This window comes from Apis mellifera, linkage group LG8 (assembly GCF_003254395.2).
Source record: "Apis mellifera strain DH4 linkage group LG8, Amel_HAv3.1, whole genome shotgun sequence".
NCBI lineage: Eukaryota > Metazoa > Arthropoda > Insecta > Hymenoptera > Apidae > Apis > Apis mellifera.
In genome coordinates, this window is record NC_037645.1 from 5,895,356 (window position 1) to 5,910,101 (window position 14,746).

Below are 14,746 nucleotides of genomic sequence, written 5' to 3' on the forward strand. Positions count from 1 at the left end.
CATTGAAATCGACGAGATAAACTAATTATCTTTCTTTTACGAAAGTTTTCTTACCATCCTCGTTAAAGGCGAGCTCGTACGACAATTGTGTATCCTTGGGTACCCCGTGTTTGTTGTAATCGTCCAGCAAAGAGGTGAGCAGATCGATTTTTGTGCCCTTCGTGTTGGTGAAGAAGCCGCTCCACCGCTGTTTACTAGGTTTGAGCCCCGCAGCCCCAACGGAGCTCCGACCAGATGTGAGCGTGGTGCTGCTCCCGACCTCGGAGTCGACGCTCGAGTCTTCCGTCGAGACGCTGAAGAAACGACCGCTGCGGTTCCGATAATTCTGCGAATTATTACGTTTTTCTCTGATAATGAAATGAAAAACTTGGCTGCGAATAGCGGTTCGAGGTTACTCGAACTCGAACACTCGTTAATGGATTCGTGATGACCGAGTGAGAAGACTGTTTGTCACCGGCATTGATGGATTAATCAAAGTTAATGATGAACCTTCGATGAACGGTTTAATTTCCAGAATTACGTTTGTTAAATGGAAGGAATGATCTTTCTTTAAGCAAGTTGTAACAATTTATAATACGAAGCTGGTTCGCTGATTTTATATAAAATTATATTAGGAGGTGGAACAGCTATTTGAAATTATTATGGATGAAAAAAATGTTTTATAGATGTAGAGGGATATTTTTAATTCTTCAAAGGAAATTAGATATTAAGGGAAATCTAATAGGAAATGCATATACGTGTCAATAATCCATGCTCCCTACCATGATTAAATATTTGATTGAGAAGTTCCAATACATGATTGAAGTAATTGGAAGATCGACATATACGTATCATCTGGGAGTTAATTAATGACCAGGGAGGGTTATAACGCACGGCTCAAAGTTACTTATAAATTAAATGTTACATGTAATATATATTATCCTCTATGTCAGCCAAGGCCAATTTCTCATCTATGCCAATGAGAGATAATAAAAGACAAGCTCAATTCAGATTATTAACCATTAATTAAAAATAAATTCAAATTCTCTTGTAAATATTAATTATCTCGTCCCAAAGTCAAGATATAAGATATAACATTTTTTATTATTAACGAAGAAACGACAAACGTATCTCGAAATCGTTATTGTATCGCGGTAAAACGATTCCATCGCTAAATCAACGAGAAGACCTCATTAGTCGAATTCAGTATCGCTGTCAAACGCTTCATATATATATATATATATATATATATATATATATATATATATATGGGATATATATATATATCCCTAATACAAGATATAGACAAAGCTCGATATTACCCGCGTCGAAAATTGATGAGGCAATCGGCCGACCTTCTCACCTCGTTACAACCCCGCTTCGTAATAGAAGGATTAGCGTCGACTATCGACTACCGTCGGCCTTCTTTATAGACATCGAGGCTCGATCGAGGATCGTTCCCCGAGGAGCGGGTCAAGGTTCAAAAAAAAAGAAGAAAAAAATCCAACGATGTCGCCGCATTGTCCGAGATTATTAAAAAACTATATAGTTACCTACGATCGAAGATGATCGAAAGAAAGAAGCTTATATATATATATGGTCGTACAATGAGCAATCTCGCTTCGATATTCGAACATGCTCTGGATAGAGAGATTACAGGAGACGATTCGTTTGAATCATTTTTAGAAACGTCATCCTCGCTAATTAAAAAATCCGTGGCAATTGAAACGGAACGAGCAACGACGGTTGGATAAGGATAGAGGAGAGGATAGAAGATGGAGGAGGGTTGGATTCGTCTCGAGGGAATTGGAAGGGGGAAGGGAAGAGGTTCTTCGAGTTATCGACTGTGTCCTCGGTGTTGCTTCTGGGACGGGGAAAGTGTTCAAGGTTCCATTACAGGGATTAAACGGCGCCCAGTTTTCCATTCGGTTACGAAGATGGATATAGGGGATTCTTACCCCGCTCGGCTTTCTCAAGGAGGCGCTCTGGTTGCTTCTCTGGCTCGACGATCTCGAGTTCGATTTTTCGTTGTCCTTAACTGGAACAGAAAACGGGCAGTCAGTTGTTTCCAATCCACTTTCGAACGCGTAAAGTTTCCCTAAAGGGGAAGCTTGTAGCTTCCTTTCACACAGCCGTTTGTCACCATGCGTTTCCGGCGTCGTACGATCGATTCGAAAAAGGGGGAAGGTGAATCGTTCTTTAAACTTTGTTGAAAAAGATTTCTGGTAAGTAGGAAAAAAAAATAACGATCGAACGACAAATAAAAATATTAGATTGGATTTCTTTGAATCGATAAGAATTTTATTGATCTTCCAATTCTTTCAAAATGATTTTTAAAAAAAAGAACGTTATTTAGATTTAATTACTTTTTATTTTTTTCTATCGAAAATCCTGTTGGATAACTGTGTTCGACGATCCGTAGCAAATTTTTTTTCTCCCTCAATCGATATCGATTCAAACTGAAGAAGAAAGAGATTTAACAAGTGACACGAGTCGATCAAATTCGATCAAATTACAAAAAAAGAATATTTCATATTCATCTGCAAAAACGATTAATGCGACTGATTATTTCTGATCGATACATTCGTTTTATAATATAATATATTTTACGTATATAAATTTGGAATTTTTCAGGAATTACAGTTTATGACAACGAAAAAGCTCATTTCACAGACATCGCGTTATCGATGTTCGTGAAACACAATTCTCGCATGGGGTGAGGTCGAACAATGATGGACGTTTTCCACTCGCTCCACTAAGCTCCACCCTGTATCTGATCGCACGTTTTACCCTCTCTTTAGACAGGGTTCTTGTGTGGAACGGGGGCGATGTTTCGGCGCAACGTGCGAAAAAAGAATAACTATCAAGCGTGATATCCATCTAAATCCGTGGTAAATAATTGCGTGCGCCTTTGTTCACGCATTAAAATCGTGTTTACGTCATAGTCCGGATAATTTCTTTCGGGGTAGGAGGCTTTAACGCTCAAGGTCACATCCTGTTCCACTCTTCACACACGCAAAATTCTAAAAATAATTCGTATAATTTTTTTTTTTTTTTTTTGTTAGCCTTGATAAGAAAATTTCAATTTTTTCTTTTCTCTAGATAGTCATAAATTGGACCATTGCGGAATATCTTTGTTCTAATCTCAAATAATATGCAATATGGAAAAGAGAGAGATCATATTTTTCAAGATTATAGAGTTATAAAGTTGTAATTAAAAATCTGAGGAGCTTATATTCTTTTAAAGAATTTTATGTTTCGCAAGATTATCTTCTGGATCTTGGGCACTCACGTTTTCTTAAATATTAAAAAAGATAAAAAAAAAAGATCGTCTTGATGATCTTGTTGAAACTTGTCATATTTAAACTTTTAAATATTATACAATTATATATATAAATGTTTTTAATATTACACGATATTTATTCGAAATATTTTTCTACATTTTTCGCATTTAAATAATAATTATATATATTTAAACGGAGGAATATTTAAATGCGGAAAAAAATTTCGAATAAAATTTATCAGTAAAGAGAGCTCGTCTAAAACTTAAATAACCGCAATGAAATATGAATTATGATCGAATATTGCTCGAGCAAGGAATTCGAATTTAAACAAGATATTTCATCGGTGGTTTTCGACGAGTGTTATAGCTATCCGAACCGCTTATCGAAATTGCTTCGACGCGAGAAACGACGAGGAAAATTACGATTTTCAGGTTTTCTTGTTCCGAGACAACAAACCCCCTCTTCTCAGATAAAATTATTTGAGCCATGTTTCCACCAACGTGTTCCACGTAGGTTATGAAGTTTACTTTATACGTTTCCATTCCCTTTTCCATTTCATTTCATTATCCCTTATTGTTACTTTGTCCATGGGATGAAAACTTATATATACTCTTCTTTTTCTCTCCATCGAATCAAACGCGGTTCGAAAAAAGAAAAAAAAAAGAAACCCTCTCGAATTATAAAAGAAAATTTTCATCGAATTTTCCCTTCGATAATTGTAAAATCGCATTACGTGCACTATCTTTTATTATTTTGTATCTTGGTTAACGATTAATCGAGTTAAACGCGCCTTATTGTATCGTAACGGGAGCATCCGTTTACTTTTTCGATATTCGATATTCTCGGCTTCGGAGGGTAGTAGGTAAGTAGGTTTTCTCGGGAAGTAGTATATGAGAAACGAGGGTCTATTAACCGGCTTCCTTTGTCCTTGCGAATTCCTTTTTAGCGCTCTCAAGGATAGGTAAATTAAGGAATTATAGCACCTATGCGTCCTTCCCTCCTTCACGATCCTATAAAAGCTCCACGGTTCCATCGCGTGATACGCGCCCATACGCGCTCACCGCGTCCCGTTTCACCCTTTTTGTTTAATCGTTAGATGTGTACCACGTCTAGATGGAATACCGTGTTTCACGCGATAAAAATCGCGAGATTTTTTCGAGATCGATTTCTCTACGTCAAATCGGCGGAGAAGCTCGATAGATAAATAATTCTCGTCATCGTTGCTATCTTTCTATCACCATTTTCTAATTGCGCGAATGAGGAACGTCGATAAAACAGTTTTATACACTTTTTCATTCGTTTTCCTTTAAATCATTTTGTCGTTTTCAATTAAAGAAAAAAGAATACTATCGTATTCATTTCGATGATATTTCATAATTCACTTTAATTATACGCGGATGGATATCGAAACGAATAATTTCACGGATATGTAATAAAATTCTATAAATTTCATCAGGAAAGTTAAGTAGAATTCATTTATACGTGGCCAGATACAAAGTCAAACACGCCGCTCTCTAGTAGTAGTTCAAACCCGATTTTATCTCTAGCTTTAAGTAGTATGACCCGATTATGCACGGACAGAGCGAGTCAAAGTTTCGCCTTCGACGCGGATCCATTTATCGTCGCTTGTGTATACATTTATCACTCGTCGTACGTGCATCTATGCCATTTTTTTTTTCTCTCTTCTTCCCTCCTCCTCTCTTCTTTCGCATCGATCAAAAGATGTCGCCCCACACACACGTCCACTTTGCATCCGTTTCGCATCGAATTCAATTTCCTTTCTTTCTATCCATCCGTCCCCTCATCGATCATCGATTCATACGCGCCAGTTTACAACGTTAGTTGACAACGTTGCTATTAACATCGCAATTACGATCGCGTGTTCATCACATCGATGGCCGGCTCGATTCTTATGGCCTCCGTTTAACTTTATCAATTCGAGAGAGAGGAGGTGAAGGAGGAGGAAGATTCGTCGCGTGCACGCGGCCGAATGTCAATTAGTTTCGCCCACCGAAATCACGATCCTATCCGTTATCACTTCCACTCGAGTGAATTACACTCGGCCCCGTTTCGATCTTACCTTTAAGCCGAGCAACCGAGAATGCAAATGGCTCTCTTAACGAGTGAACTTTCGCGATAACTTTAAGGGATTGGTTGGCGACTCGAATGACGTTCGACGTTTCGTTTCCACAAATCTCTTATATCTCTGTCTCCAATTATAAATAGATATTCATATATATCGTACTTTTGGTAATATCGTCTCCTTTGGATGATTTCTGAGGCAATAATAACCAGACAGTTAAGGAATCCAATTCCCAATTCTATGAAAATTGAAAGAAATTTGCGAGATTCAATTCCTCTGAAAGTCCTCTTCTTTCCAAGTCAATATGCAGACGTTTCAGGGAATATTAGAATATTAAAAATGTGAATTTTACCTGTTATTCTTAAATGCTTGCCGCCAAGGCTGGATGTGTCCGTGGTGAGGATCGGTAATGGCGGCGAGAAACCATCGAAGACCTCGATCCGCGAGATGTCGATCCCGCGCCTCTCGCAAGCGGCGTTGATCGCCTCGCTGCAACAAAGTTTCATAGTCGTTCCATAATTTTCCATTTTCAGTTAACGTAATCGGAATCGTAGCGGTAGATTTATCGAGTAAATGGAAGAACAAGAATGGAGGCCGCGCGTCTAGGCGTAATGGCCTCTCGACAAATCCCTACGAGCGAGGATACGAGTAAGTGCACAACGCGGCCGTAAACAGCGAACAATAACAATTTTCGTTGCGAGATCGCAGGCAAGGAATCGCGATGGGATGTTTGCTCGTTATTTAAAGGTGATTATTAAACGATGTCACGGCGAAACGAACTCGTCAAAGAAGGGTTCGTCGAGGCGTAACTTTGTTTCAAGATCATTATCCGCCGAGACGAATCCTCGAGATAAAATTCGAAATTCGATACATCTTAAAATAAATTGTATACGTTATTTCTTAACAATTATGTCTTCTAATCGTGCATTAAGAATTGTATTAAAAGAAACGAGATCTTCAATCTTTAATGTGATCTTGATTTAATGTGTATATTTGCAATGTTCCAGAGGAAATAATAATATTTGTTCTTCATTTACTTTTACAATTATTAAATATCGACTTAATAATATTTAATAATATTTAATAATATAATATCGATTTAAAATATCGATTTAAAAATCGTGATGTATAAATGCTTTAATTCAAAAAGTTTGCAAATACGTTTCTTTCATCGAAAGTGAATTTTGATAAAATTTTAATAGCGGTATTTTTTTTTCCACAAAATAATTTATTTATGTTACATTCTAACAGAATTAAACTTACGCCAAGTAAGTGCCCTTCGCAGCAGGCAGAAACTCGTCCCGGTCCAGGCCGCTCGAATCGTCCGAGAGATCGAAGCTGACGCTGAAAAACTCGCTGCTGGATACCTGAAAAATTGATTGCAACGTTTCGATTATTTCGAAGAAATTTATTTACGACAATAGCCAATTGACATTGGCTATTCAAGAGTCGAGGAATCGGGTTCGCGTAATTTCGGATTACGTTACACGAATTCGAAACGAGAATACTCGAGAACTAGTGGAAAGTTTGATGGAAAATTTGATAGCGACGCTTCAAAGAATCGAAGAAATGCTCTTCTACATAACGATTGTAATCGGGAATCGTCCCCTGGAAATTTGAATTTCTAATGAAAACGAAGGAATTTCTTCTTCGTAGAATTTTTCCACGAATTCTCGAAAATTTACTCGATAAAATTTCATTAAATCGTTCAATAACTTCAATAACCATGCTTTTTTTTTTTTAGATTAGAAGAATATTAATATGTGACATTCAAACAGATTAATTCATACGAAGATTGAAGAAATACAAAATATGTATAAATACAATTTTATTTATATATATATAGAAAGAGAATTTTTCTTATATAATATTTAATAAAGAACCAGACTTGTTGGCAAAAAATAATAGCATGCTCTGATGTGTTATGCAACGTAAGGCCTAGCGAAAATGCTGAGTTCTTATCCGAACAGAGGTTCATGCCTTCATGCTGACGATGACAGGTAATAAAATGAGAAAGAGCTTTCTCATTTATGGAAGCACATGGAAAATGGGTCGTGTTCATTTGCCATGATCTTTTTGCCATCACATTGTTCCACGTCTTTCTTTTTCTTTTTCTTTTTTTTCCTTTTTTGACAAGTTTCAATTACGTTACTGAAAGTTTGGCACGTCTTCGACGAGTTTTAGAGAACGTGACACATTTACAATTTGTATATATACATTTCAAAAAAAACTTTAAATCGAATAATTTATATCTTTTATTTACACAGGTATGAATAATAAATGTGAGAAATTTGGAAAAATTGGGAAACAAAATAAGGTACGATTAAGTTTATATTATATTTCCTTAAAGAAAAGAAAAAGAATTAAACATAAGTGAATTATAGCCGCATTATTTAAACTTTTAAGATTTTAAATGGAATTGGTAATTGAATAGAAGTAAAAAAAATTATTCTCGTGCTAAATTCCATTAAAATTCTTCTATTCTCCTTCTCTCTAATTCTCAACTTTTATTCGCAGATTCCTAAGTATCAACTATGTTCGTGTTTCCAATTGTTAAAATAAACTCAACCACATTAACCCAAAACGTTGGCGATTACGCTTTTATACACGCGATAATCCCACACTTAAAAGCATTCGGACGATATTACGATTTCTTTTACCTTTAACAGAACCAAGAATCATCCATTTGCACATTTATCGGTCCATTGCGAGCAATCTCGACTCGTTCGAAATTTTTATTATTGCCATGATGTTCCGTCGAAATGGTTTATATCGAATTAAGTTTGCCAATTCGTCGAGTAGTTGCATTATTATTATTATTATTATTATTATTATTCCATGTTCAAATTATTCAAAACGATCTTCATATTCCTATCCCAATTAATTCATTGGCAGTGGATAAACGCCGGTGGAATCCAGTGGAATGTGGATACGAATGATCAGACAAATCGAACAGAGTCGCAAATAGTTGAGTAAGTGGAATAGCGCGAAAATGGTCGGGCAAGTCGAGCGAGACCGCGAAGTCAATTTATTTAACGAAACTACTACTACCATTTACTACTACCTTGTATATATCACTTTTACTAAACTCTCGTTCCAACGAGAAAATAGCTTGAAAGCGTATGTAACGAAAAATAGGATAAAGAAAAAAAAGAAAAACTCGTTCAAGGTTTTGCCAACGATAAAGACTTTTTTTTTTTTTCTTTCACTTTTAACCGAATTTCTAATTATACGAGTTTTCGAGGATTCTCGTAATTCCATTGAGAAGGAAGCTATACACTGTGTTTCTTCTATCTCGTGTGAAAAGATTACTTTTGTTCGATTTCGTTGATTAAGTAAGTAAGATTATTAAAGGACAAGTTGTAAACTTTAATGATAAATTAATTTTTAGTAACATTGAGGCTTTTTCATTTTCGTTTTAATTCTTGAATATTGTTGAATTTTGCACGTGTTTACGAGTAGCGTCGAAGTAATAAATAAATAAATAAACTCGGTAATTCTAACGATTAATATGTAATTTTAATATTAATATTTCATGGCCAGGATTTTAATCCTTGTTCGTCGAATTTTCTTGGCAAACGGTTTATCAATACATCGTTAGAAAATTCGACCTCAACCACGTCCTTGGACACGTTTGTAACTTACATTCGGCGAATCGATAATGGCGAACAGGCTTGCGGTCCCGTTTGCATGTTATCGATTCGAGCTTGGCCAAGAAACCCATGAGGCTGGATTCTGCAATTTCACCCGTGTCCACGAAAAATAAATACCTTATACCGTCCGTGATAATCCATAACATAATATTATTATATCTGATTTTTTTTTAAATTCAAAAAAATTTATCACTGCCCAACTTCGAAGAAACGATCTCTCTAATAATCGTCCATCGATAAGTTGTCCGAACCGGTTGTTTCGTTGCCTGAAATCGATCATCCCCCTCTCCTCTCCTCCCCCTTTTTTTTGCCACTCCCTTTTCATTCCACTCTCAATCGGACATCTTTCTTTGCCTCGATATCTATTCAACCGTATCGGTTTACCATTTTTTATCATTTAGCTAACCATTGCTATGGCCAATTTCATCGATACAAACATCGATACAGCATTGATATATCGATATATTTTCTATTACGGCGTTTTCTCCTCATCTCCCGGTTCAGAGAGACTGGCAAAAAACGGAGACAAATTAATCGTTCGTTCCGTTGAAAGAAAGAGAGAAAGATATATTTTGTTGTTGGAATTTTGCGATCGTTAGCGTACGCTCTTTTACATGAAACGCGATTTCCTTTTTCTGTACGAACCATTCAGACTGTTTTACATAATTGGAAACAAGAATTGTTTAACATGCTGTCTGTAATATCGATCCCTTTTTTTCATCCCGAGTTGGCGAGAAACGGAAACGGCGACGTCGACCCGAGTCTTGGGACCCAAGCGCTCCAATTCCCTCCGAGTTTCCCTAGATACTTCTCTACTCCCCTAGACTTAGTTATCATAAACGGACAGCGGCGGCGCTAGTGTTTGCATAATATCTCGCCACCCTTTTATTCGCTGCTAAGGCCACTTTCTTTGATGAGATCTCTCTCTGCGATACTTAATAACAAAGGAAGGGAAAGATCATCCGTGCTCTCGATAAACTGAATTTTCGTTGAATCAATCCCGCTTTCAATTTCCTGATAAAACGTGAATCGAGAGGGAAGGGGAAAAAAAAAAGGGAAAGATTGGATAAACAGGTTGAAACGATTTTTAAAACAAACTTTTTCCCTTAAAATCTTTTCTCGCTTCCGTTATATTCTCTCGATCGTTTAACGTAATTATTCTTCGCTTCCAAGAATATTAATTAGATTATTATCATTATGATATTATGGATGTTTAGGTAGATGGAAAAAATTTGTGACAAAGTTGAAGTTTCAATATCAGTTTTGTTTCGTTTCTTTAGCAAGGATATTACAAAAACTGCAACAAATTTGAAATCTCTTTGAAATATAAATTTCCTCTTTTCCATTTATTTTTCCTTTCCACAACCGAGTCAATCTCAAATATACGAATATTGATCCGATTTCTTGATTAAAGTTCTTGAAAATTAGACAGATATTTCATCCTCGTCGCAATATCGCGTTTCATTTCTCGCATCCAGCAATTAATTATTAATACAAAATCAAATATTCCTTCCCAGACAGACAAAGAATCTCTCCGAAACGAAAATCCAAAATTTTAATCAATCAAATATCCCTCCTCCCCCCTCAAAAAATCCGAAGAAATGAAGTTATCGAGCAGAACATTGGTCAACTTTTAAGTCGAACGATGTTCAAACCAAACTCCCCCAAGTCGAGTCGAAGGGGAGGAGTCTAGTTTGTCGCCAATGCCCTCAACCTTGGTCGGTTCAGAAAGGATTACAGGGAAAGAAGCTTCTGGGGATACACCGGCCGGAGTGGCAGGTGTTTGACGAGGATAGGCAGCTTAGCAATTCAAATGACAGGAGGGGGAGAGGCAGTCGAGGGCTGAACTGCGTCGCTCGTTCGTTAACCGGCGGATGGAAATAAGACGATAAAATGTCTGGGAAGGCGTTTCGTGCGTCGCGTAATGCCGACGATTACGAGCCATTTACGCTCCCGACGATTCTCGTCTCGATGGTGGGTCGGAATTAATTTTCAACCGCCACCCCCTCCCCCCCTTATTCCTTAATTTTTCTCCCTCTCGAAGGGCAACCACCGCGTAATTCCATTCACCTTCCCGTCTTCTCCCAGGGCTTACCCCATTTTCTCCCCGTTCGTGTCCTTTGTGCTCGAGACTCCTTTTTTTTTTTCGTCTCGGCCGTTCTTCGATTTTCGGGGCTCGTTTTCAATTTATCCCGCCCGATCTAAATTCTTCGGGCGTTATTGGGTTAATCGCGTGATTCGTAGTGAGATTGGATTATTGTTATAGACTTCTTAGATCGAACTTTATATTGGAGAATTACAATGGAATATATTACTATTAATGGATTAGTGTAGTGGGCCTTTACGATTTCATTTTTCTAAAATAATGAACGAAGATTGATGTTTCATTATTTTTCTAAGTATTCTAAGATGGTTTTTAAGGAATCTGAAGGATCGAACGTTTAATATTATTAATTAAATTAAAAAGAAAATCCGTGAATTTTTCAAATTTTAAACATTACAATTGCTCAATATTTAATATTTAATATTTAATTAAAATGATAATATTGTTAGAATAATATTTGGTAAAAAAATATTTGTAAATAAATTTTGCAGTGGTTTACATTTCTGGCGGATAAGAACAAATATTTATGGAATTAAATGATTGTTATTAAATCGTAATTAAATATTTATGTTTTATGATAGATATTATTTCAATGTTGGACCAATATAGATATAATGAAATGCAAATTCATTCGTCACTCATGAATATTTATTGAATGTATATCGTGTAAAATGTTATATATATTTCAATAGAAATGAATACATTTTTCATTCGTAAAATTTAGTTTATCAATTCTGAATTTTTCCTCATTGAAAAATTCTTAGAATTAATATAATTTTGTAATACATATTAAATATATCAAATTACTTTTTTCTGTCTCAATTTATCAAGTATAAATTATCCAATGATTTAAATATTTATATATATTTAAATTATTTATTTATATTATAACATATTTAATTCCAAGTTGTAATATCAAACGTATCAAATTACTTCAAAATTATTTACTCGTTTTGTTTCAATGTTTTATCAGGCATAATCAATTTATTCGCGATTCAATTAAAATTTTTTTTTTTAATCAAAGTTGTTTATAATCCAAATTAGAATCTTATTGAGAAGAAATATAAGTAGACTGAATTAATCTTTTTCATCATGCATAACAAATTTATTTACAAATTTAATTCATTCGTTCTCTCACAAAGAGAGAATTCGTATCGTATTTTCCTTATATTTCATAATTTTATGTATATCCTTTTGTTACAATTATCGTGTCTCATTAATAAAGCTCTCGATTTAAATAAAAAGTAAAAATATACTTAAAACCATCTCTTATATTTCGCTCTGGATAACAAGATCTTTCGTCATTCCATCTTTCAAGTTGAAATCCGATGGAAATATCGACAAGATCGATAGCGAAATCTTTGAGAGATCAAGGCTTTCGTTCTTCTCCTTTCTATATTTCACCACCGATAAATCCTCAACAATAAAATGTTCGAACTGTTTCTATTTGTTTCGCGATGAGATTTCTCTTATCGTCGTGAAAAAAAAAAAAGAAAAAGAAAAAGAAGAAGAAAAATTTTAAACGATGCTACGTTCCTAAGTACATGAAATAAAAAAAAAAAACGATGTAACTATATCGGTTTCAAAACTCTTTAACAAGATTTTCTGATCTTCCCCAAAGTTTCATTTGGCGAACTACTTTGGCTTAGCAAGTAGTAAGTGTATTCTTACAGTCAGCCGCCAAGATTAATTTCTTGATGTCTGGCATGTACGGAATTGTTTGCTGTTATTGATCGGCCCGAAAAACAACATCGTGAAGGTTACGTAAGCTTGGTATCCCTAAAATTAGGCCACGTTTTAATTGTTACTTCACTCGCATCGAAACGCATGCGTTTTATTTTATTTTTTTATTTATTTATCCTATTATGCGATACAAATTCACGTTTCGTATAAATCTTTGATCGAATAAAAATATTTATTTAATTATCGTATACAATATACGAACTGTATGTATGTATTTTAATAACATAAACTCGTAGCATACTTTGCTTTTAATCCAAGGTTAATAGGTTTTTGTGTTCAGTAGGGTAAATCCACGCCATTAAATATTTGTAACTTTCTATTGTGCAGATGTGGTATCTCCATATAATATATTATGTATAAGAGAGGTGTGCATGTTTTATGATCGTTAAGGGTAGATTATTTGGCTCTTCCGATTCAAAGCTTCAAATAAATATCAATGGAACCTTAATTAGAAATCGATATATCGGATTTTCCAACGAAAGTATGCAATTATGTATTTTTGATGATTATAAAATTCGATTTAAAATTTATTACGTTTATTAAATAATAAATAAATCCCCCAGATATAAATTGATCTTCCATAGTCTCATTTTCTATTCCCTATGCTTCTTTCAAGCCGATAAAATTTTAAAAAAAGGAACTTTTATTTTATTAATTCACTCATCATCGAAATATTTCAAACTCGCCCAAACCTGTGCAAAATAAAAGAGACGTTGAAACTACGAAGACAGACTAGGAAAATATATTGCGTGCATTTTTTTTCAGAAAAATTTGAATAAAAATTTACAAAATGCAAATGAAATGTAGAAAGACAAGAGTATTTAAAACGGAGTATATACGATAATATTCAAAATTCTTTCTCTTTTATTTCAGTTATGCGGTTGAATTTGCATAAATATCTTCAGCCTTGTGACGACATGACGAATACACACACACACACGTTTAATCTGAAAAAGATGTACCAACCTGCGACCGAGACAGTTTGTGCCTGCGATTCTGACGCGATCCCTCGGCGGAAGCCGCGGTGGGCGCAAGGAAACGAGGATTACTCTCCACATTTTGCGGGTGTTGCAACTGTTGAGGTTGATAATGGTGGTGAAGGTGATGGGATTGCTGTTGCGAGGGACCACCCCCCAGATGGTGCTCCCCCGTGTCCAGCATTTTGCTGCCCAGAGCGTCCAGCTGGGTCAACGACCTCGAACGCACCTGCAACCCATTAATTCTTTCGTGCAATTATTCGTTATCGGGGAAAAACTTTCCGTTTTTACTTCTCTCTTTCGATTCTAATAAACAACTAAATACTAATAATTGATTCGAACAACGCGAGAAAAGGGAGGATCACTTTTGGGAATAGCGTTTCTCGTTATCCTTTATTCCAAATGATCAACCTGATAATTGATAATTAATCTTAATTAATCAATACACGTCAGTCTAAATCATTCTTTCGAATGACTCTTAAAAGTACACATCATTTATAATATTCACGTTTCCACTTTTCTTTCATAAATAAATCGATCACGTACCACAGAATATTTCATACCTCGATTTTCTCCAAGAGAAAATTCTTCTACGCTCGAGTTCTCCATCGATTTATATTAACTTTGCATTGTTAATCGCCCGCCATGTTACATTCTAATTCCTTCTATCTCTGAGGGAAAAAATCAACCGTTGTTGACCCGTTGAAGAGGGAAAAGTGGAACGCGTAGTTCGAGTCGAGCTTGAAGTAGTATGGGTCATATGTGACCGGAAACAGGAAGAAAGATATTCTTGTAGATATATATATATATATATATTTATGAGGAAACGAAAATTGGGTCGCGATCACGACGGAATGTCGTCGAGTGTTAACAAGAGGCACGGCCACCAGGAGACTGCATACAAATTGTTTAGTAATTAAAGG

At 35.6% G+C, this 14,746-nt stretch overlaps 1 protein-coding gene across 12 annotated transcripts in view; it reads right to left on the reverse strand.

Moving 5' to 3' along the window:
• The window catches only part of LOC408963 (pleckstrin homology domain-containing family G member 5), an 85,366-nt gene that overhangs the window by 5,125 nt on the left and 65,495 nt on the right, over positions 1 to 14,746 (reverse strand). For all 12 annotated transcript variants that reach the window (XR_001703916.2, XR_001703915.2, XR_001703917.2 and 9 more), the window contains 5 exons: positions 13,813 to 14,052; positions 6,610 to 6,713; positions 5,699 to 5,835; positions 1,938 to 2,017; positions 55 to 325 (listed from right to left, as the gene is read on the reverse strand). Coding sequence is in view for 1 of the 12 variants with exons in the window: in XM_016913538.2 (XP_016769027.1) it covers positions 55 to 325; positions 1,938 to 2,017; positions 5,699 to 5,835; positions 6,610 to 6,713; positions 13,813 to 14,052 (832 nt within the window). In the remaining 11 variants the exon portion in view is untranslated. The remainder of the gene's footprint in view (positions 1 to 54; positions 326 to 1,937; positions 2,018 to 5,698; positions 5,836 to 6,609; positions 6,714 to 13,812; positions 14,053 to 14,746) is intronic.